Source organism: Vipera berus (assembly GCF_964194415.1).
Source record: "Vipera berus genome assembly, chromosome: 1".
Lineage (NCBI taxonomy): Eukaryota > Metazoa > Chordata > Lepidosauria > Squamata > Viperidae > Vipera > Vipera berus.
Window position 1 is genome coordinate 5,755,044 of NC_138202.1, and position 22,106 is coordinate 5,777,149.

Consider the following 22,106-nt stretch of genomic DNA (forward strand, 5'->3'; position numbering starts at 1 on the left):
GCATTCCCACATGCACCTTATCGCTGATTTCTTGCACCCACGCAGGCCACCGAACTGCAAACTCTTTGCAAGCTGCAGATTAACAGAGGCTACCACAAAGTTTGTGAGGCACCTGCTAGCTTTGCCAGAGGTGTCGGGTGTACAGAATCATAAAAGGTGAGAAAAACTGAGCATCTTTTTTTAAAATAATAATAATAATAATCAGGTGCCAGAAATAAAACTCTGCTATTCAGAAGCATCAATGGGAGGGGGGGGAGAGGAGTAGCCATTTTGTCTTCTGAGACGACACAGAAAATGCGAGTTGACAATTTCGAACTACAAACTGGATTTGAAGCACCGTTCTTTGCAACCTACGTTCTTGGCTCATTTTGGACTTCCCTTGTGGAGAAGTCAAGGGCCTACACAATTTTTTTTCCTTCTTCTTCTCTTAAGCAGTGTTTTCTCAACCTCAAACTTTCTAAAATGTGTGGACTTCAATTCCCAGAATTCCCGTCTTTTCTCCAAAGCCCCTGAAGTAACGGATGGAAACTAATCAAGGAGATGATAAGCAACCTGGAACTAAGGAGGAATTTCCTGACAGCGAGAACAATTCACCAGTGGAACGGCTTGCCACGAGAAGTTGTGAACGCTCCAACACGTGAGGCCTTTTTTAAAGAGGAGACTGGACAGCCATTTGTCTGGAATGGCAGAGGGGTTTCCTGCCTGAGCAGCGGGTGGGACTAGAAGACCTCCGAGGTCCCTTCCAATTCTGTTATTCTGTACTGCGTAACGCTGCCCAGCTTGAGAAACACCAGTCTTGTGTCTTGATCAAGGTTTGTCAGTGACGAAATTTACAAGTCACAGGACTCCAGTCGTTTCGAAATAGTCCCGTTGGTCAGGGCGTCGGCTCTCCACCTCAGAAGCCGTTATCATAATTCCTGGTGGCATCGCTTGAAAAGCCAAATATAGCTTAATCAGGATCCCATCTTGGTTTGTCTGGATTTGTACAGGCCAGTTGTGGGGAGAAGCTCAACCTAAGCATGCTTTGCCTGTTCTTGAGCAGGGACGGCTAGAAAGATCTTCAGGCTTCTAAAGGAAACACGGAAACCGCCGTGGCGAAAATGCAGTCCTCAACTTACGACCGTAATGAAGCCAGGAAGGACACTTGCATGTTGTGCTGATCATTAAGCGGTCGCCATGGGACTGCACCCAGTTTTATGACTTTGTGTGTGTGGGGGGGGAAGGGGGGAGTCGTTAAGTGAACCCCCCTCCGAGGTTGTAAAATGAACACAGCAGTCGTTAAGTGCATCCGGGGTCTGCAAATGGGGAAGTGAATGCCGGCTCCTGGCAGAAAACGTTGCAAATTATGTACACAGGACGGTAAACGGGGCGGGCAGCTGTAACTTCAACTGGTCACTTAAGTGACCCGTTGTTAAGTGGGACGCTACTTTAAAGCAGTTAAGGAAAGCATCCGGTTTCTAAGTACAGTGGTCCTCGACTTACAACAGCCCACTTAGTGACCGTTTGAAGTTACAACAGCACTGAAAAATGACTATTTTTCACACTTAACGACCGTTGTGGCATCCCCGCGGTCACGTGATCAAAATTCAGAGGTTCATATCTATGACGGTTGCGGTGTCCCCGGGGGTGGGGAGCGTCATGTGATTCCCCTCTTGTGACCTTCTAACAAAGTCAATGGGGGAAGCCAGGTTCACTTAACAACCGGGTGACTAACTTAACAACAACCCAACAAATGTGGCAAGAAGTGTCGTAAAATGAGGCAAACCTCGCTGAACCAATTTCTCACTTAGCAACAGAAATTCTTTGCGGTCGTTAAGTCGAGGGGGCGACCAGCCGTGGTTCTTCCTCGTTCCCGCATTCCCAACGGAGTCAAAAGACTAGGGAAGAAAAAAACCAGCCCCCCCCCAATTATTAGCTCATTAATTCCCAAGTGGGCGATTCTGCAAATTGGAAAAAAAAGAAAAATAAATAAATAAGAAAAAAAAACAGGTTAAAAAAAGAGAGAAAAAAGAAAGGTCACACCAGGCGGGCAGCAACCCGTATGCCTCGTTCCAATAGTTTAATGAGTCACTACATCTTACCACTCATAATTATAAAAGAATAAGAATCCATAAAAATATTTTCTTTTCATAATACGCACTTAAAGATACCGGGGGGGAGGGGGGGAGAGAAAGGAGGAGAGTTGTTTTTTGCGTGGTGTGTTTGTGTGGTTGGGATTTTCTTTTTTTTTTCTTCTTCTTTCCGTGGGCTGGTTGACGTTCCCTTGCTCTTTTTCCATTTCACCCCACCCAGGGGGAAGCAGAAGCAGACAGCCGGGCCGGGGTGGGTGGGTGGGTGGGTAGCCCAGGAAGCAAGCCAGGGCAGGTTTCTCCGGATGGGGCAACGCCAAGCGAAGACCCCGGATCTCTTCCCGGACTGATGTGAATGCTGAGCTGGGTGCATCGGGGAGCCGTAGGGCGGAGGGCGACCGCAAAGCGAACGAACAAGCGACATCCGCAGGAAGATTGGGGGCGGGTGGTGGGGAGACACCCCCCCTCCCCAAAAAATACAGTCGCTGACCGGCAGAGAACTGAAGCAATTCCTACCTTACCGGGGGGGGGGCGGTGCAAGGGGGGGGACCCTCCCTCAATGGCAGGATGCAGAGACGAGACAGGAGGGAGATCGGGACACGACCAGAAAGAGGGGAAAACGAAACGAAACCAAAAAAAAAAAGACTTCCATAAATAAACTCACAAGGCTAAAGAAAAGTTAATTTTGTTAAAGAAAAGCGGGGGGGGGGGAGAAAAGAGAGGGAAAAAAAAAACCAATCCCCAAAGCAAACTCAAGCCACCGTTATGCCTGGTTCCCCGGATAGGGAAACGAGGGTGGCTTGCACTTTTCAAACATGCTGGGGAGGGGGGTTGGGGGTGGGTAAGTGGGGGAAAGGATGGGGCGGGGAGGGAGGGGGCAATCCGAGAGACAGCAGCACCACATGCTTATAAATAGAGACCCCTCGCAACGCCCCCCCAGTTCCTCTTCCAGTCAATTTCCCTTTTCTCCTCTTTCCCCGCAGCCGAGCCCACCAAAAGTCAGGAAATGGGTCTCCCGCATCCGAAGTGGGGGGGAGGAGGAGGAGGAGGAGGGGGCGGGGAGCCAAGCCAGCAACAAGGTGGAAAGTGGGAGTATGGGGAGAGGGTCAGGCTGGTGGAGACACAACAGAGAACTCTAGCGAGTAGAGAGAGAGAGACAGGCAGACAGTCCAAAGGGTGAGGTGGGATGGGGTGTGTGTGTGAAGGGAAAACTGCCCGTCTTTTATTTCCAGCACAAAGAAAGTAGCAGCAAATACTGGGGAGATTCGGGGGTGACTTTCGGGGGATAAAATAAGAAAAAGCCCTAAGAGAGGCTGAGGGGAGGGGGAGAGAAAAAACCAAGATTTAGAGCTGCGCCATCTGGAAAGCAGCGCAAGGAGAGGCGTGCCGCCGCATCCACCAGCCCACCCCGAGGCGGGTTTTGGGGCTCTGCGTTCGAAGGCTGCCCCGTGGCTGAAAAGAAGCAGCGAGGAGCAGAGACGGGGGGAACCATGTTGGCGTCCACGGCGAGGGGAGGGGGAGAGCAGGAGGGGAGGGCTCGTCCGCCCCCCCCGTCTCAGAGGTATTCTTGAAGAAAGTGCAGCAGCGTGATTTCGTAGTGCTCCCCGGACTCAGGGCAACGAATACTGTGTCGCTCGTTGGGATAGATCTGCGGGGGGAGAGGGAAGAGAAGGGGTTAAGAATCAGACACGGAGGAGGGCGGGGGTCCCCTTGGGGGCAGGGTCTTCAAACTGGGCCCTTGTACGACTTGCGGGCTTCCAGCTCCCCGAATTCCTTCAGCCAGGAATTGGCAAGAAAGGTCGTAAAAAAAAACGGGGCAAAACTCAACGAACGTCTCGCTTAGCGACAGAAACTTGGGGCTCGGCCGTGCTTGCAAGTTGAGGACCACCTGTGCTGTGTTTCTGACAGCCTGTGTTCCATTAGGACAGGGGTCTTCAAACTGGGGCCTTTTACGACTTGTGGACTTCAACTCCCAGAATTCCTCAGCCAGCGTTGAAGTCCACAAGTCATAAAAGGGCCACGTTTGGAGACCCCTCCTCTAAAAGTACAAACAAGTAATTCCACCGGATGTAGAGTTGGTCTATAGCAGGGGTGGGCAACCTTGGCTCTTTTATGACTGGTGGACTTCAACTCCCAGAATTCCTGAGCCGGCATGGCTCAACTTGGAAACCCCTCCCTTTCCCCTCAGCCTGGCTGGCTCAGGAATTCTGGGAGTTGAAGTCCGCAAGTCATAAAGCGGCCTAGGCCAGGGGTAGGCAACCTTGGCTCTCTTATGACTCGTGGACTTCAACTCCCAGAATTCCTCAGCCAGCATGTGGGAAACTTTGGCCCCTTCATAACTTGTGGAGTTCAACTCTCAGAATTCCTGAGCCAGCCATGGCTCAGCTTGGAAACCTCTCCATTTCCCCTCAGCATGGCTGGCTCAGGAATTCTGGGAGTTGGAAGTCCACGAGTCATAAAAGAGCCAAGCTTGCCTACCCCTGGGCTAGGCCAACCTTGGCATCTCTTATGATCCGTGGACTTCATCTCCCAGAATTCCTCAGCCAGCATGGCTCAGCTTGGAAACCTCTCCCTTTCCCCTCAGCGTGGCTGGCTCAGGAATTCTGGGAGTTGAAGTCCGCAAGTCATAAAAGAGTCGAGGTTGCCTACCCCTGCTATACAAATGGTTGCCCGGCTGAGGAATTCTGGGAGTTGAAGTCCGCAAGTCGTAAAAGGGCCAAGTTTGAAGACCCCTGCCCTTGGACCTAGCTGCAGGAGGGCGGGGGGGGGGGGGAAGGGACAACCAAAGCCACAGGGAGAAACCCCCATCCCTTTTATCTATCCTTGCCACCTCTCAGCCCCTTTAATCATCGATCTAGCATGGGTTGTCCCGTGCTGGAACCGATCTCTTCTCCAGCTGCTGGGATCCTAAGATCTCCCAGCCTGGGATAGCCCTTAGCAAGAGCACTTAGGCTCGCAGACCGCTTCACAGCCCTCTCGAAGCAGTTTACGAAGTAGTTTACGGAGTCAGCCTTGTTTGCCCCCAAGCAATTGGGAGTCTTCCTTTTACCGACCTTGGAAGGATGGAAGGCTGAGCCGACCTGGAGCTGGTGAGATTTGAACGGTTGGTAGTCGGCAGAGTCAGCCCGAAATGCTCCATCAGTGGAGATTTTTAAGAAGAGATTAGACAGTCGCCTGTCTGAGACGGTATTGGTTCTTTTGCTTGGCTGGACTAGAAGACCTCCAAGGTCCCTTCCAGCTCCTATTCCATTCCATTCCATTCTATATTCCAATATCTATTCTATTCTTTCTTTCTATTCTTCCATATTTTATTCTATTCTATTCTATTCCTATTCTAGTCTTCCATTCTTTAATCCATTCCATTCCATTCTATTCTATTTCTATTCCATTCTATTCCTATTCCTTATTCCATTCCATTCTTTCTATTCTTCCATTCCTTATTCTATTCTATTCCTATTCTATTCTTCAATTCCTTATTGTATTTTATTCCTATTCTATTCTTCCATTCCTTATTCTATTCTATTCCTATTCTATTCAATTCCTTATTGTACTTTATTCCTATTCCATTCTTCCATTCCTTATTCCATTCCATTCTTTCTATTCTTCCATTCCTTATTCTATTCTTCCATTCCATTCTTCCATTCCTTATTCCATTCCATTCTATTTCTCTTTCTATTCCATTTCATTTCATTTCTATTTCTATTCTATTCTTCCATTCCTTATTCCATTCCATTCTTTCTATTCTTCCATTCCTTATTCTATTCTTCCATTCCATTCTTCCATTCCTTATTCCATTCCATTCTACTTCTCTTTCTATTCCATTCCATTTCATTTCTATTTCTATTCTATTCTTCCATTCCTTATTCCATTCCATTCTCTATTCCATTCCCTTTCCTTCCCTTGTAGTCACTGTGCCACCACGGCTTTGGGATGCCACCAAAGGGATTGCAGGGTGCTCCAGTCATGTTGGACATCCTGGGACAACACACACACACAGACACCCTTATTGTGACAGGTCTGCCGTAGCTAAGACACCACCAACGCTTCATTTTCACATTCTACACAAGTGTTTCCCAACTTTAGCAACTTTAAGATGCGTGGACCTCAATTCCAGAGTAGGTTCTGGAGGCAAGGAGATGATGCAAGGCAATGAATGGATCAACGGATAGGCCAGGGGTCAGCAACCTGAAACAGTGAAAGAGCCACTCGGAACCGGTTTCCTCACAAAAGGAAAAACTGGGAGCCGCAAAAAATGTGTGCGCATGTGTGTACATGCGCGAATGTGCAGAACAGGGTTTGACTAAAGAGTGGAGCCAAGGCGAGATATGCACCTACCCTGCATATTTGAATTGATTGGTTGAACTTTTTTAGTCCCACTTTTTTTTTGGGACTGCACATGGCAGAGGACTGGGAGCCGCAGGAGACGGCTGAAAGAGCCGCATGCGGCTCCGGAGCCGTGGGTTGCAGACCTGTGGGATAGGCCAAAAGTTTGATGGTGCCGAGCCGTGGTGGTGCAGTGGTTAGAATGCAACATTGCAGGCTCACTCTGCCCAGTGCCAGCAGTTCGATCCTGAGGGGCTCAAGGTTGGCTCAGCCTTCTATCCTTCCAAGGTTGGTAAAAGGAAGACCCAGATTTTGTGTGTGTGTGTGTGTGTGTGTGTGTGTGTGTAAATGCTGACTCTGTAACCCGCTTAGAGGCCGATCAATGCTAAAAGAGCCACGTCCGTTTTGGTAACCGTCCTTTTCCCGCTCATGAATTTCGCAAAGTTTCCTTGAGCGAGATTTATCAAGGGGAAACGTGAAAGCGATGGGGGAATTCCAGCTCGTAAATTCTTTTCCGTTTAGGAACCGTGAACCTAGGCCTTTCTTAAGGCAGTGTTTGCTAATCGGGCAAGCTTAAGACCTGTGGGCTTCAGTTCATTAGGTGACACCATCCCTGCTAGGAAGAAGTGGCGTTTCGCTTTGTGCCTGTGGCTTGCGCTAGCAACTGAGATAACAGTAAAGGACAGCCCAAACAAGGAATCCCCAAAAACAACAAGGATAGGGCACGTCTGGTGAGCCTTGTACATAAGCAGACAGAATCTCCCCCTCGAAGCACTGATAATGTTACCCGGTTGGGTCATGAAATGTCTGCAAGAAAACAACCAAGCTCAGAGAGCACCAAGGACCCCACAGTCGTTGCCATGGTCGTCTTCCTCCTCCCCCCTCCCTTTCTGCAACATCCCCTCCCTTCGAAGGAAGGAAGGAAGGAAGGAAGGAAGGAAGGAAGGAAGGAAGGAAGGAAGGAAGGAAGGAAGGAAAAATACCAGTAGCTTAGCTGGCAGAGGGCTGCACCTTACCAGCTGCAATTCTCCTCTGATCCCAGCGGGCAGCACATGCCCGTCTCATTTCCAGCACTCTTACTTACCTGTAGCTGATACGGTTTCCCAGCCCGGATTAGCTGGGAGATCAAGAAGCTGGTATGGAAAAAGTGCACGTTTTCATCCAGAAACCCGTGGAGAATCAGCAAGCGGTTGGGCCTGGGAAGTAGAGAAGAGACACAGAGAGAGAGAGAGAAATGATCCAGGGTATAAGTGTCAACCGTCCCTACTTGATCAAGTTAGGAAAGAAAAGACTCCTGGCCCATGATTAGCCCAAAACGTACTTTACTAACACTGCTGGCTCGTAGTCAAGTGATGATACCATGAATCTTGTTCAGGGGGCCTCGCCCTTATACCCTTTCCTCTACGCCTCCCACCCCACCTGATATCCCATAATACTCACTCATTGGGGAGTTTCTCGACATGCAGGGCCACTGAGCCCGCTTCGTAGCCTGGCTGGTTGTTCTCCGGGACGTCCATGTACCGCTCCGTGTAGCCGGTATCGTAAGCCATCCAGACCGTGACCGGAGCTCCTGCTATGGCGACCTACGAGCGAAATCAGATAAATCTAGAGCCGAGTCTTCTGGCTTCAAAACATACACACGACCAGTTTTACTTGCTGCACACGTCTGGCCAAACACCAAAACTGTTTGGTAAAATTCACGGATGAGTAATTTGCATTACGTAAAGAGGGGAGAATTTATCAGGTGGTTTTTTTTTTTTAGTTTTTTTTCTAGCATCCAGCTAGGGTGGATTTTTTTTTTTCCTTTTCCTTTTATGTTTAACGTTGGATGTTTGGGTCGTTTCGTTTTCTCTCAAACCCCCCCCCCCCTTTTTTTTGAACACAATTTTGTTGCTGTTGTTGTTTCTGTTGGATGTTATGATTTGTCTTTTTTTAAATAAACTTTTTAATTTTTGTTCAGTTGTAAGATAAAATACAAAGACACAAAAGCAAATAGTAAGGAACAACGATAAGGAAAGGGAGAAAAAAAAGAGGGGAAGGAGAAAAAAAAAAGGCGTTGACTTCCGACTCCCTCTGTTGCAGTAAAAAAAGGCGCTGAGATTGAATCTCAACTTTTTACATTTCTATAGTAATATGAACTAGCCGTTTCCGTATCAACAAATCAATCTTATAAATAAAACCCATAATCATGGTGTCCTTTTTTTTTCCACCTCAAGCACAAAGTTCAGAAGTGGTTTCCAAGTAGAAACAAAAGTACTGATATTCTTTTCTTTTATCAAAACAGTCAATTTAGCCATCCTTGCTAATTCCATCCACTGGGTGTATGTTTCTCTGGTGTTTTTTTTATTCCCCTTGATAAAAAAGAAAGCATGCAAAATGCGAGTAGATAAAATAGCTAGCACTTCGATGGGAAGGCAACAGCGTTCTGTGCGCCTTGGCGTGTATAGCCATGCCGGCCACAGGAATGGAACAGGAATAGGTGCAGAGCAGAGCAGAGTAGAATAGAACCAAACAGAACAGAATATAGAACAGAATGGAAAAGAACAGAATATAGAACAGAATAGAACATAGAACAGAACAGAATATAGAATAGAAAGAACATAGAACAGAACATAGAATAGAACATAGAACAGAACATAGAACAGAACAGAATATAGAACAGAATAGAACATAGAACAGAATACAGAACAGAATAAACAGAACAGAACACAGAGTAGAATAGGATAACAGAGTTGGAAGGGACCTTGGAGGTCATCTAGTCCAACCCCCTGCTCAGGCAGGAAAAATGCCATTCCAGAGAAATGGTTGTCCAGTCTCTTCTTAAAAAAGCAAGGAGAGAAGCAACCTGGAACTAAGGAGAAATTTTGTGAAAGTTAAAACAATCAGCTTCTGGAGGCAGGTTGTTCCACTGATTAATTGTTCTAACTGTCAGGAAGTTTCTCCTTAGTTCTAGGTTGCTTCTCTCCTTGATTAGTTTCCACCTGTTGCTTCTTGTCCTGCTTTCAGGTGCCTTGGAGAACAGCTTGACTCCCGCTTCTTTGGGGCAGGCCCCTGAGATACTGGAACACTGCCATCATGACACCTCTGGTCCTTCTCTTCATTAGACTAGACATATACCCAATTCCAGCAACCGTGGAATGACCACGGAAAATGTCTTTGGACAGCACTGGCTCCCTCGGCTAGGACACGGAGATGGGCCACCAGCCCCTAGAGTCGGACACGGCTGGATGGGGCAAACTTTTACCTTTTGAGCGGGGCTCAGCCAGCCTGGAAGGCTCACCTTGAAAACATGGGGCTTGTAAATCAGCCCCACAAGAGAAAGGAAACCTCCGTACGACCAGCCATGGATGGCAACGCGGCTGAGGTCGATGAACCCGTATTTCTCCGCGACGTAATGTAAACCTTCAACCTGGTCCTCGATCTCCACCTGGCCCTGAAGAAGATGGCAGAGAGAGAAAAAAGAAAGAAAGAATAACAGGATAACAGGAGTTGGAAGGGACCCTGAAGGTCTTCTAGTCCAACCTCACGCTAAAGCGGGAAACTATACCGAGAGGCGTATATACAAGGCAAGGAAAGGGTATTTTGGAACAATTTTTAATCTATCAACATCTTTTTTTCTTTCTTTCTTTCTTTCATTTTCTGACAGCCATCGAGCAAAAATCAATGGAGGCAGTGGTGGGATTCAGCTGCCCAATTCCAGCAACCGTTCCTTATATGTTTTAGCCTCCAGTCCCCTGATCCTCTTTGTTGCTCTTCTCTGTACTCTTTCTAAAGTCTCAACATCTTTTTTACATCGTGGTGAGCAAAACTGGATGCAGTATTCCAGGTGTGGCCTTACCAAGGCATTGTAAAGTGGTATTAATACTTCACGTGATCTTGATTCTATCCCTCTGTTAATGCAGCCTAGAACTGTGTTGACTTTTTTTGGCAGTTGCAAGCACACGGCTGGCTCATATTTAAGTGATTGTCCACTAGGACTCCGAGATCCATCTCACAGTTATTAGTATTGAGCAAGGTAGCACCTATACTATACCTGTGCATTTGATTTTTCCTGCCTAAATGTAGAACCTTACTTTTTTCACTATTGAATTTCATTTTGTTAGATAGCGCCCTATGTTCTAGTCTGTCCAGATCCTCCTGTATCTTAAGCCTGTCTTCTGGAGTGTTGGCTATTCCTGCCAGCTTGGTGTCGTCTACAAATTTGATGAGTTCCCCATCTATCCCCTCATCCAAATCGTTGATGAAGATGAAGAGCACTGGGCCCAGAACAGAGCCCTGGGGCACCCCACTACACACTTCCCTCCATGTGGATGCGGTTCCATTGACTCCCTCTTCTTTGGGGCAACCCCTGGGATATTGGAAGGCTGCTATCATGTCACCCCTCACTCTTCTCTTCATTAAACTACACATACCCAATTCCAGCAACCGTTCCTTATGTTTTAGCCTCCAGTCCCAATCATCTTTGTTGCTCTTCTCTGCACCCTTTCTAGAGTCTCAACATCTTTTTTACATCGTGGTGACCAAAACTAGATGCCGTATTCCAAATGTGGCCTTACCAAGGCCTTGTAAAGTGGTATTAACACTTCGCGTGATCTTGATCGCGCAATCAATATGACAACGTAACACATGCTGGTATGACAACAATATAACATTTTACCCATCTGAACTGCAAAACAAAAGGCCAGATCCACCACCTGGAGATAAGAGGACGAGAACTCACCATCTGGTTCTTAAGAGCTCCCTCAAATTTAAGGCCTCTCTGGCATGAGCCTCGCCCGTCTATGACCACCACAGCGTAGCCGAGGGACGCCAGCGTGTTCAACCGCAGGTACTTGATCCCTTTGAACGAATTATTCACTAGTTGGACCTAGGAGACGAGCAGAGGAAAAAGCGGGGGGGGGGGGAGAGAAACAAGGCACCCATTTGTAAGGGAAGCAGCTTTTTGAGGGATCCTGATTTTTTTTAAATCCCATTTATATCCCGCCCTTCTCCGAAGACTCAGGGCGACTTACAATCTAAAGCACAAATCAATGTGCTTAGCAATAGCCTTCATTCTATGTATATGCCTGCTTATTAGGGCTTTCGCCCCCCCCCCCAAGCGGCATTTTTACAAAGTCAGCTTAATTGCCCCCAACGATCTGGGTCCTCATTTTACCTACCTCGGAAGGATGGAAGGCTGAGTCAACCTTGAGCCTGGTGGGACTCGAACCTGCACTAATTGCAGGCAGCTGGTGTTACTTAAGGAGGCATTAGCCCACTGCTCCACCAAGGCATTTTGAAAACGTCGCCAAGGTAGCAAAGGCCATTTTGCAACAGTGGCGAATATCTGCAGCTCGATTGCGGGACGAGGGCGAAAGATTGGTTCTGCCGAATTGGTGGGTTGGTTTTCGAACGTTTCGTTACCGGGCTAGGTGACCCCTTCAGCAAGATTTTTAGGGCAACCTGTGGGCCATGGCCCACTCCTGGGCTGCGACATATTGGCCACTGGGCCAGTGCATGCTTAGGCGCCTGTGTGCACAGCCGCGCTCGTGCGTCACGGGTATTCACGGCCCCGCTCGTCCGAGCGCCGTGGGTGTTCGCGGCCCCGTTTGTGCGAGCGTTGCTGGTGTTCGCAGCCCCACTCGTGCAAGCATCGTGGGTGTTCGCGGCCCCACTTGTGAGCGTTGCTGCTGTTCGCGGCCCCACCCGTGTGAGTCACGGTTGTTTGCGGCTCCACTTGTTCGAGTGTTATGGGCGTTAGCAGCCCTACTTGTGCGAGGGTCGCAAGAATCAGTGGCCCCACTTGTGCGAGCGCTTACGGCCTCGCTCATGTGAGCAACAGGTGTTCAAGCGCGCGTGCACTTACTATGCACAAAACCATCTCTATTTTCCCTCCTCTCCCCTGCTCCAGGTCGCCAACTCTGAAAGGTTGGGGAACTCTTGATTTAGGGGATGACGCCGTCGGTGTTCTTCATTTGACAAAGCCCCTACATACAGGAGAACACCGACATCCCCTAAACTCCGCCGAGGACGTGTACCTCGCCTGGGAACAAAACATTGGGAAACCAACCCACCAGGTTGGAGAACCAACCTCCGCCCTCAAAGGCAATTTTCTTGCTTTCTGAACCAAGGTGTCAATGCTGCTAACATCGGATGTTTTTGCTTTGACGACATATGGAGTTGCCACCCATTTCCTTCTTGTTTTTTACTCTTAGAGTTAAGAGTTAGAATTAGATGATACTGGGGGGGGGGGAGAGAAGGAATGTGCACGAGAGTTTAGCTAGACATAACAATACTGTGAGAACCAAGGTTACTGAAATAAGAGATGATAAGTATTGGCGGGCTGGTGGGAAAGCCCACATTTCAAACTAATTGGAGAATGTGATTTATGACTGTGAATTGGAGGAGGGAATTGTGCTTTGATACTGTGCGCTGGGAGAGGGGGATTCAGATTTTGGCTTCCACTGTGTAAGTGCCGAGGTTGTGCTACTCAAATAAAGATTCTTTAAGGTAAACAATGCCTTGAAGTTCTTGGAAGAGTTTCATCTGTTGGAAGCATGAAGGCTCTGAAGAAGCAACACAGGAAGAAGCTGGAGGTTTTTGAACTTTGATCCTGGAGGGAACTTCTGAGAATACACGTATTCCTCGAAGTTACGACCACAATTGAACCCAAAAGGGATGCTGCGGAGGACAACACTGGTTAAGTGAGTTTTGCCCCATTTATCTGGTTGCGGTTGTTTAAGTGTATCGTTGCATTTGTGAAGTTAGTAACACAGTTGTGAAGTGAATCTGGATTGCCCAATTGACTTTGCTTGGCAGAAGGTTGTGAAAGCGGATCGTGTGACCGTCCCCCAAGACACTGCAACCGTCGTTATTACGAACCACTTGCCAAGCATCCGAATGTTGATCACGTCACCCTGGGGGTGATGTGACGGTTGTTAAGTGTGAAAAACGGTCACAAGTCGCTTTTTTCGCTTGTAACTTTGAAGAGTCACTAAATGGATGGTTGTAACGCGAGGACTTGACTTAACAAACGTTCGCTTAGTGACTTGTTTGAAATTATAATGGCACTAAAAAAATGCAACTCAGGACTGTTTTTCATACTTACGACTGTCGCAGCATCCCTGCAGTCACGGGAGGAAGAATCAAAATTCAGACGCTAGGCAACTGACTCGTATTCACGACAGTCGCAGTGCCCTGGGGGTGTGTGTCACGTGGTCCCCTTTTGCGACCTTCTGACAAGCAATGGGGGAAACCGGATCTCACGATTCACTTAACAACTGCAGCGATTCACTTGACAGGCGTGGCAAGAAAAGTCGCAGAATGGGACAAAGCTCCCTTGAGAACCGTCTCGATTACTCAAGAGAAAGTTTGGGCTCAACTGCAGTCGTAAGTCGAGGACCGCCTGTGTTTGGTGGCCTGTCCTCCTGCCCACCGGGACCGGCTTACCTGAGGCCCCCCGTAGACAAAGAGCACCGTGGGGTGCTTCTTCCCGGGCTGGAGGTCGTGCGGCTTGTACACCATCCCGTAGAGTTCGACGTCGGACTGCGTGCGGAAATGAAAGATCTCGGGGGGGACGTAATCAGCAGGACAGCCTGCAAAACACGGGAAGCAGAGGGGGCGGGGCGGGAGTCACGCCAGTCGTGCTCATGCGGCGCCCCCTCCTCACCAGCCAAGATGGTCCGGTCCTCCCGCCAGGTGTCTCTGGGAACGGTCCTGTGTAAAACAGCTCATGGAAAAGGGAAACGGCCTTCGGGGTGGGGTGGGGGTTGGCCCCTTCCTCATGAAACATTGTTCCCCTGAACTAGGGATGGCCTGCGTGCTGCTGCTTTTCTATAAGGCCCCCAAAACACGGTTTTGGCAGCGAGCCCCAGGTTGACGTAAGTGGCATCCATCGAGTGGCTGATTTGTTTCGTTGCTGTCACAGGGTTTGTGTGTGTATAAAAGAGAGAGAGACAGACAGACAGACAGAGACAGAGACAAAGAGAGACACAGACAGAGACAAACACACAGAGACAGACAAGACAGAGACAGTGAGAGACACAGACAGACACACAGAGACAGAGAGAGATAGACACAGAGACAGACAAGACAGACAGTGAGAGACAGAGCAAGAGAGAGAGACAGAGCGAGAGACAGAGTGAGAGACAGAGACAACAGAGAAACAGAGATACACAGAGAGACAGAGACAGAGATAGACACAGAGACAGAGACAAGAGAGAAACAGAGATACACAGAGACAGAGAAAAACAGACAAGAGACAGACAAGACAGACAGTGAGAGACAGAGACACACAGAGAAGAAACAGAGATAGACACAGAGACAGACAAGACAGAGACAGTGAGAGAGAGACAGAAACACAGAGCGAGACAAGAAACAGACAGATACAGACAGAGAAAGAGACAAACATAGACAGACAGACAGACAGACAAGACAGAGACAGTGAGACAGAAACACAGAGCAAGAGACAAGAAACAGAGACATAGACAGACAGAGACACAGACACCGACAACAGACAGTGAGAGACACAGAGACACACAGAGAGACAGAGAGAGAGAAACAGATACAGAGACAGAGAGAGAGAGAGAGATACACAGAGACAGAGAGAGATAGACAGAGAGAGAGAGAGAGAAAGAGATACACAGAGACAGAGATAGATAGACAGAGACACACACACAGAGATAGATAGAGAGAGAGAGAGAGAGAGAGAGAGATAGATAGATAGATAGATAGAGAGAGAGAGAGAGAGAGAGAGAGAGATACACAGAGACAGAGATAGATAGACAGAGAGACACACAGAGAGAGAGATGGGGGTTTTATGTGCTGATTTTCTAAGCCAGAGTCACCGACGTCCGAGTTGGGTGGCAATATATATTTAATAAATTAATTCATGCATCTCCGTCGAGAACGAAGGGTGGGGCAGAACCAGCCGATCCCAAACTCTCTCCCACCCCACCTCGCCCCCCGGTTCCACAGAGAAAAGTCAGCCCACCCCTTCTTCCTAAGATCTCAAGGCAGAGCTTGGCCACCTGTGTGTGTGGCTGGCCCAACCGCGGTGCCCGTGGCTGAATTCAGACGCCCGGCCCGATTTTACTCACTGGCAGCTTCCATCATGCTGGCCCAAAACTTTGGCTGCTTGTGGAGGGGGTCTTCGTCGGAGCCGCTGAGCTTGTAAACGTGCACACAGGGAGGGGTCCTGACGCTACTGTAGTGGCTGATGAACATGTCAAAGTTCTGCGGGAAAGGAGAAAGATCAGACGACCACTCGGCATCCGGACCGTGCTGCCGAATATCTAAAGCAGGCCGACTCCAAACCTGGCGACTTTGAAGACCTTTGGACTTCAACTCCCAGAATTCCCCAGAACTTTCAATACCCAGAATACCCTGGAGCCTGAACTCAAAAAAAAAAAAAAGGATCAGGTAGCTGGCGATAGGTCAGCCTATTCTGGAAAGAATGTGCTGGTCAGGATACAGGCAGTCCTCAAGTTACAACAGTTCTTTTAGTGACCAAAGCTAAAACAAAAAGCACTGTAAAAAAAGTGACGTGCGCTCACTTTTCACACTTACGACCGTTGCGGCATTCCTAGGGTCACGGCATCGAAATTGGCAACCGGCTCATTATTTACGAGGGTTGCAACGTGCCGAGGTCATCTGATCCCCTTCGGCGAGGTCAACGGGGAAGCCAGATTCATTTAACGGCCGTGTTATTAACTTAACGGGGAAGCCAGATTCATTTAACGGCCGTGTTATTAACAGCTGCAGCAATCCGCTTAACAACCGCGAAGGGAGGGAACGCAAAATGGGGCGAAGCTCGCTTAACAACGGTCTCGCTTAGCAACAGAAATTGGGGGCCCAGTTGTGACGCTGACCCATAACGAGGAAGACTCCAATATGGTGTATTCGGGCCCTTTGTTGATCTGGAAAACTCTTCCCCCAGTTAAATAGTAGTTGGGAATAAGAAGTTGGAAGGGACCTTGGAGGTCATCTAGTCCAACCCTCTGCTCAGGCAGGAAACCCTATACCGTTTCAGACAAATGGCTGTCCAGTCTCTTCTTAAAGACTTCCAGTGTTGGAGCATTCACCGCTTCTGGAGGCAGGTTGTTCCACTGGTTAATTGTTCTAACTAACCAGTGGAACAACCTGCCTCCATTTTGCGTCCCCTCCCGGCGCGGAATCTTTTTCTTGTTGTAATTGCCAGCCATGTTACAAGTGGACCACTTCTGCTCTGCCCCCATAATTCCAAGTTGGGGGAGACTTCCAGAAAGTCTTAGTTAGAGACTTAAGAGGCTACTCGTCATGCCTCCCTCGGAGCCTGGATCTGTGGAGGAAAATGAGCTGGAACTGGACCCTATGGAGGCCGAGGGAGAAGGCCTCTGTGGCTTCAGAGGAATGTGGGGAAGAGCAGGCCGAGGCAGGCCAGGGCCCTTCAGGATTGGGACAGGAGGAACAGGTGAGACAAGAGCTCAGGTGATGAGCAAGGGCCACCCCCACCTGATCCTAGCGCAGGGCTTTTCAACCTTTTCACCCATTGTACCACTTTTAGGATATGGCAGACATGTCAAACACAAGGCCCAGGGGCCGGATCCGGCCCACGAAGTGGTTTCATGCGGCCCACGAAGCCATCCTGGAAACAGTGAGGGAACGGCCCCCACTGCCTTGGCCCTGGCCCAGAGACCCTCCTCCTGCCAGAGACCCTCAGATCTGTCCCACTCCTGCCCAGGCCCCCATAGGCACCCTTGATGCGAACGATGTAGAGCTGGCCACACCCACCCAGTAGGCCATACGCACTCCAGCCACGCCCACCCAGTAGGCCACGCCCACCCTGGCCATACCCACCCGGCCCCCTGAGGGCAACCGCAATGCTGATGCGGCCCTCAATGAAATTGAGTTTGACACCCCTGGGATATGGCAACATCCGAGTACCACCAGTCGCCTAGCAAGGTGCCAAAAGCTTAATGAATAACCAAAAAAAAGGAAAAAAGTGATGAAGTCCAGGTAGTCCTCGACTTACAACAGTTCGCTTAGTGACTGTTCGAAGTTACAATGGCACTGTAAAAAGTGCCCCCCCCCGAAGCCACATCCGAGCAAGACGCCTGCCTGCCCGCCCGGCGGCGTTCTTTCTCCTGCCCGAGGTTTTCATCGTTGTGAGCATTTCTGTTGAGGATTGGCAGTGGGGGTGGGGGGGTGTTTGGTTTTTATTCCCCCCCCCCCCCGTCTGCTGGGTGGTTGCAGCAGGTTCTGGTGACTTCACATGACCCTGGGATACTGTGACCGTCATAAATATGAATCAGTGGCCAAGCATCTAAATGTAAATCACAAGACCCTGGAGATGCCGCAACATTCCAGCTGATCGGTGCTTCTACTAGGCGCAGCAGAAGCACCAGGATCAGTGCCGAGCTCCAGCTGGAGCCTGGTGCTGATCCTGACACTTCCGCTCAGCCCTAACAGCCCCGAAGAAGCGCTGATCCTGGCGCTTCAGCTGAGCCCTGACAGCCCTGCAGCTCCAGCTGTCTCTCGCTCAGGCTTGTGCGGTGCTGCCACCGGTTCAGCTCCTTCCCCTCCCCCGCTACTTTTCTAGGATGGTTGCGTTCCACTTGCCAGGTGCCAATGTACCACAGGTGGTACCCGTACCACTGGTTGAAAAACCCTGGACTAGAGCACGGAGAGTGGAGAGGAGGAGGGGACAACGCAGGCAGGCTCAACTACTCGGAAGGAGAGCATCCCACCCCTCTCCACAAGGCACACCTGGAGACTGAGATTTAAAGGGACGCTGTGGGGGAGGGGCATTCCTCGAAGTGTTGTGTGTTGTTGTCGATCTCTTTATTCTGTGACTTCTGCTAGGAAACCTGGAAACTCTTGACCACTGGACTGACTGACAAGGTTGCTTGAATGTTTAAAGCAGTGCTTTTTTTGTAAAAGAAAAAGGTGCCGGAACTCACACATGTCATACAACCCGCCTTGCCTACCCTACAAGGTTCCATCCAAAAAAGGTGCTGGAACTCCATTCTGAACATTCTATGAGAAGAAAAGCCCTGGTGTAAAGACCTCGCCCTGTTATTTTGGCTTCTCTCTTTTGGAAACTGCTCAGGCCATCTTGTATTCACGCAGACCCGTTAGGCTGATGAGGTGTATGTGTCATTCCTTGTTATCTCCATGGCCTTGAGCGCATTCCTCTCCTAATCCAAGACTGTATGTGAGACTACTTGCAGCCAGAGGTGGCTGAAGAGGCAGCAGCCTGTGTCTTTTTTTGTTGGAGGCTTGCCAGAAACGTGGGAGCATTTGGGGAAAATTTGGAGCAATTAAAAGGGGCGGTTAGAATTGCCAGCTGGCTCCCATCGCCTCTGGGCTGTGCCCTGGGTCATCACACTACTCTTGAGTTCGTTCGGTGCTAGTCTTAAGTCACCAGAGACTATCAAGACATCACGGAAGGAATATGGACACCTAGAAGCATAGCCCTACCAGGATGATCCCAAAAGCTGCTTTTTTTTTTCCTCCCCCCCTCCCCCCCAAAAAAATGACTACTGGACTTTCTTGGTTTTTCCTTGAAGACCTTTCGCCTCTCAGCCGAGAAGCTTCCGCAGTTCTGACTGAAACGTCTTCGAAGAAAAACCAAGGAAGTCCAGTTGCCTTTTGAGAAAGTAATAATAATAATAAGTTGGAAGGGACCTTGGAGGTCATCTAGTCCAACCCCCTGCTCCGGCAGGAAACCCTATACCATTTCAGACAAGTGGGGGCGGGGGGGGAAAGCACCTTTGGGATATCTGTAACCTGGATGACTTGAGAAACTCCACAGACATCTAGCGGGGTGGGGCGGGTTTCATTTTAACCTGGGTGGACTGGTTGCAAGAGTTCGGCCTTCGGACCTGCAGAAACGGACCTGACTCATGGAACAGCTGTGGGAGAAGCCCAGGGTGGTGAGTCGCACGACCTCGCCAGGAGATTCGTAGCTGACCACGTAGAGATGGTGTTCCAACGGGGTATCCTTCGTGCCCTGGAAATACACCAGCTTCGTTTCTTCATTCACCCATATCTGGAGGGACAAAGAGAAAGCGTCAACGTCCAGCTCCAGGATCTAAATCGATCGCCGGGTTCGTTCTGTTTCCGAAAATCTGACTGTTTATTGAATACAAGGCATGGTCCTGTCGAAGCGAAACTAACTCCCAGGTTCCCAGACACCAACTCATAGAATTAAACAACAATTTATTCCGGCCAACCCTCCCCCCACCCACACACCCCTTCTCATCTAGTCTCTGTAAACAATTTAAACTTTGTTATGGGAACCGTCTGCTTCTCCTCCACACCCGCTGCAGTGTTCTTGGAAAGGCTTCAGGCTCCCACGGTCTTCAGAGGAATTGTAAAGGTTTCATTTCTCCATCTAAACCCTTCTAAAGCACCACACACACACAGACACACCACTAACGGCAAGTCAAAAGCATGTAGCTGCCAAAGTTTCATGTTTGACAGTGGGAGAGGGTGGGAGGGGCAGAGGGCACGTGGAAAATTGCTTTGAGAGTCGGGATTGTGAGAGGCAGAATCAGAGTTCATTTCAGCTACACACCCTTAACTTTGAAGGTTATCAGCCCAGAAGGGTTGAAGATGGGAGCGGTGGTGCCATCTTTAAAGTTCTGAACCAGTTTGGATCACAGCTATCATTCTGACTTTTTTTTTTTGAACCTGACCTGCAGACACTCCTTGCTTAGCTTGAGTTGCAAAAAAGATCCCAGACTCTGCATATTAAGTAAATGAATAAATCCTGCAATTAACAGTATGTTCTGCCCTGGGTACCTTTTCAGCAAAAGAAGATCTTACCAGTTGGAAAAATCTGCTCAAGTAAAACAGCATTTGTGCGTCTGTGTACGTGGGAGACTTTGAGTCGGTTTCTGACTCCTGGTGACTAACTGAACAAGTCCCTGCAGTTGTCTTGACAAGGTTGTTGTTGTTGTTGTTTTAAAAACGGGATTTGCCATTGCCTCCTTCCTTGGGCTGAGAGAAAGCAACTGGCCCAGCCGGCTTTCATGTCTAAGGCAGGACTAGAACTCACCGTCTCCTGGTGACTGGCCCAAAGTCACCCAGCCAGCTTGCATGACTGAGGTGGAACTAGAACTCATTGTCTCCTGGTGATTGGCCCAAAGTCACCCAGCCGGATTGCATGCCTGGGGTGGAACTAGAACTCATTGTCTCCTGGTGATTGGCCCAAAGTCACCCAGCCGGCTTTCACGCCTGAGGTGGAACTAGAACTCACCATCTCTTGGTGTTTGGCCCAAAGTCACCCAGCCGGCTTGCATGCCTGAGGTGGAACTAGAACTCACCGTCTCCTGGTGATTGGCCCAAGGTCACCCAGCTGGCTTTCATGCCTAAGACAGGATTAGAATTCACCGTCTCCTGATGATTGGCCCAAAGTCACCCAGCTGGCTTTCCTGCCTAAGGCAGAACTAGAATTCAGAGGCTCCTGGTATCTGTCCTGGTGCCTTAACCCCACTACACCAAACCACCTCTCTGATTCCTGCAGTAGGAAACTCTCAAATCAAGAAACCAGGGAAGAGATGGCAAAGAGCTGAGATGGCGTTTTGGCCAGATGAGCAAAAGACCTCGTACCTTGTATCCGTGTCGGGCCAAAACTTCCCATTCTCCACTCGTGAGGGCCACTTCTTCCTTCAGAGGGCATTTGAAGTCAGCTGAAAAGACAGGAGAGAGCTGGTGGTTCCAGTTCCACAGCTGCTGCCTGAAATCAGCTGTGAGGACAATGCACCAGCCCTAAGCTGCTGGGCTACGGCCTCCGTCATCCCGTGCCTAAACAAACGTTCGACGGCCTAGGGAGACCTCTGGATCTGCCTTGCCTTAAGCCAAGCGGAAGGGAACAGAACACCTGGGAGTGTCGTTGTCAATGCTGCAAACATTGGCTTGTTTTTTGCACTGACAATATAAGAGACAGCCTGTTACTTTAATTGCTTCGTTTTGGGGGGGGGGGAAATCTACCCGGATGTTAAAAAGAGCCTTGGTGGAGCAGTGGGCTAATGCCTCCTTAAGTAACACCAGCTGCCTGCAATTAGTGCAGGTTCGAGTCCCACCAGGCTCAAGGTTGACTCAGCCTTCCATCCTTCCGAGGTAGGTAAAATGAGGACCCAGATTGTTGGGGGCAATTAAGCTGACTTTGTAATAATGCTGCTTGGGTGTGTGTGTGTGAAAGCCCTAATAAGCAGGCATATACATAGAATGAAGGCTACTGCTAAGCTTGTAAGCCGCCCTGAGTCTTCGGAGAAGGGCGGGATATAAATGGAATTAAAATAAATAAAAAATAAAAAATAAAATGTTGTGAGATTAGAAAAGTCTGCATACAGAATGGGAAGTGAAACCTCCTATGTAAAACTAATTGGATAATGTGATTTATGATGTGTAGATAAGGGTGGGTATTTTGTGTGTGTGTGTGTGTGTGTGTGTGTGTGTGTGTGTGTGTGTTACGATGGGTTTGGGGGGGGAGGAGATTTCAGATTCTGGCATCCCTCCACGAGTGCCGATGTTTCGTTTCATTAGTAAGACTTTTTAGATAAACAATGCTTGCATTTTGTTTGAAACTGTCTCATTTATCGGAACCAGGACAGTCGTCTTCCCCTCTGTGACCTCCTCAAGAGTGTCCTTACAACAAGACAGGATGCTTTGGTCTAAAATGAAGTGGGAACACGTCCCATTTTGTCTTGGTGGCCTCTGAGCTTGCTTGTTTTCTTGCAGACGTTTCGT

The 22,106-nt window shown here is 49.1% G+C and overlaps 1 protein-coding gene across 4 annotated transcripts in view; it reads right to left on the reverse strand.

The window, feature by feature from the left end:
- Nucleotides 1-2,045: 2,045 nt before the first annotated feature.
- DPP9 (dipeptidyl peptidase 9) overlaps nt 2,046-22,106 on the reverse strand; it is a 55,693-nt gene continuing 35,632 nt past the window's right edge. For 2 of the 4 annotated variants that reach the window (XM_081320954.1, XM_081320955.1), the window contains exons 13-21: nt 20,967-21,046; nt 19,249-19,401; nt 15,470-15,605; nt 13,821-13,966; nt 11,113-11,259; nt 9,673-9,825; nt 7,833-7,975; nt 7,477-7,588; nt 2,046-3,717 (exon numbers count right to left, since the gene is read on the reverse strand). In XM_081320954.1, the coding sequence (XP_081177080.1) occupies nt 3,625-3,717; nt 7,477-7,588; nt 7,833-7,975; nt 9,673-9,825; nt 11,113-11,259; nt 13,821-13,966; nt 15,470-15,605; nt 19,249-19,401; nt 20,967-21,046 (1,163 nt within the window). In that variant the 3' untranslated portion in view covers nt 2,046-3,624. Of the gene's footprint in view, nt 3,718-7,476; nt 7,589-7,832; nt 7,976-9,672; nt 9,826-11,112; nt 11,260-12,815; nt 13,053-13,820; nt 13,967-15,469; nt 15,606-19,248; nt 19,402-20,680; nt 20,726-20,966; nt 21,047-22,106 lie in introns of those variants that run through there. The other 2 variants (XM_081320956.1, XM_081320957.1) reach the window with 2 other exon arrangements.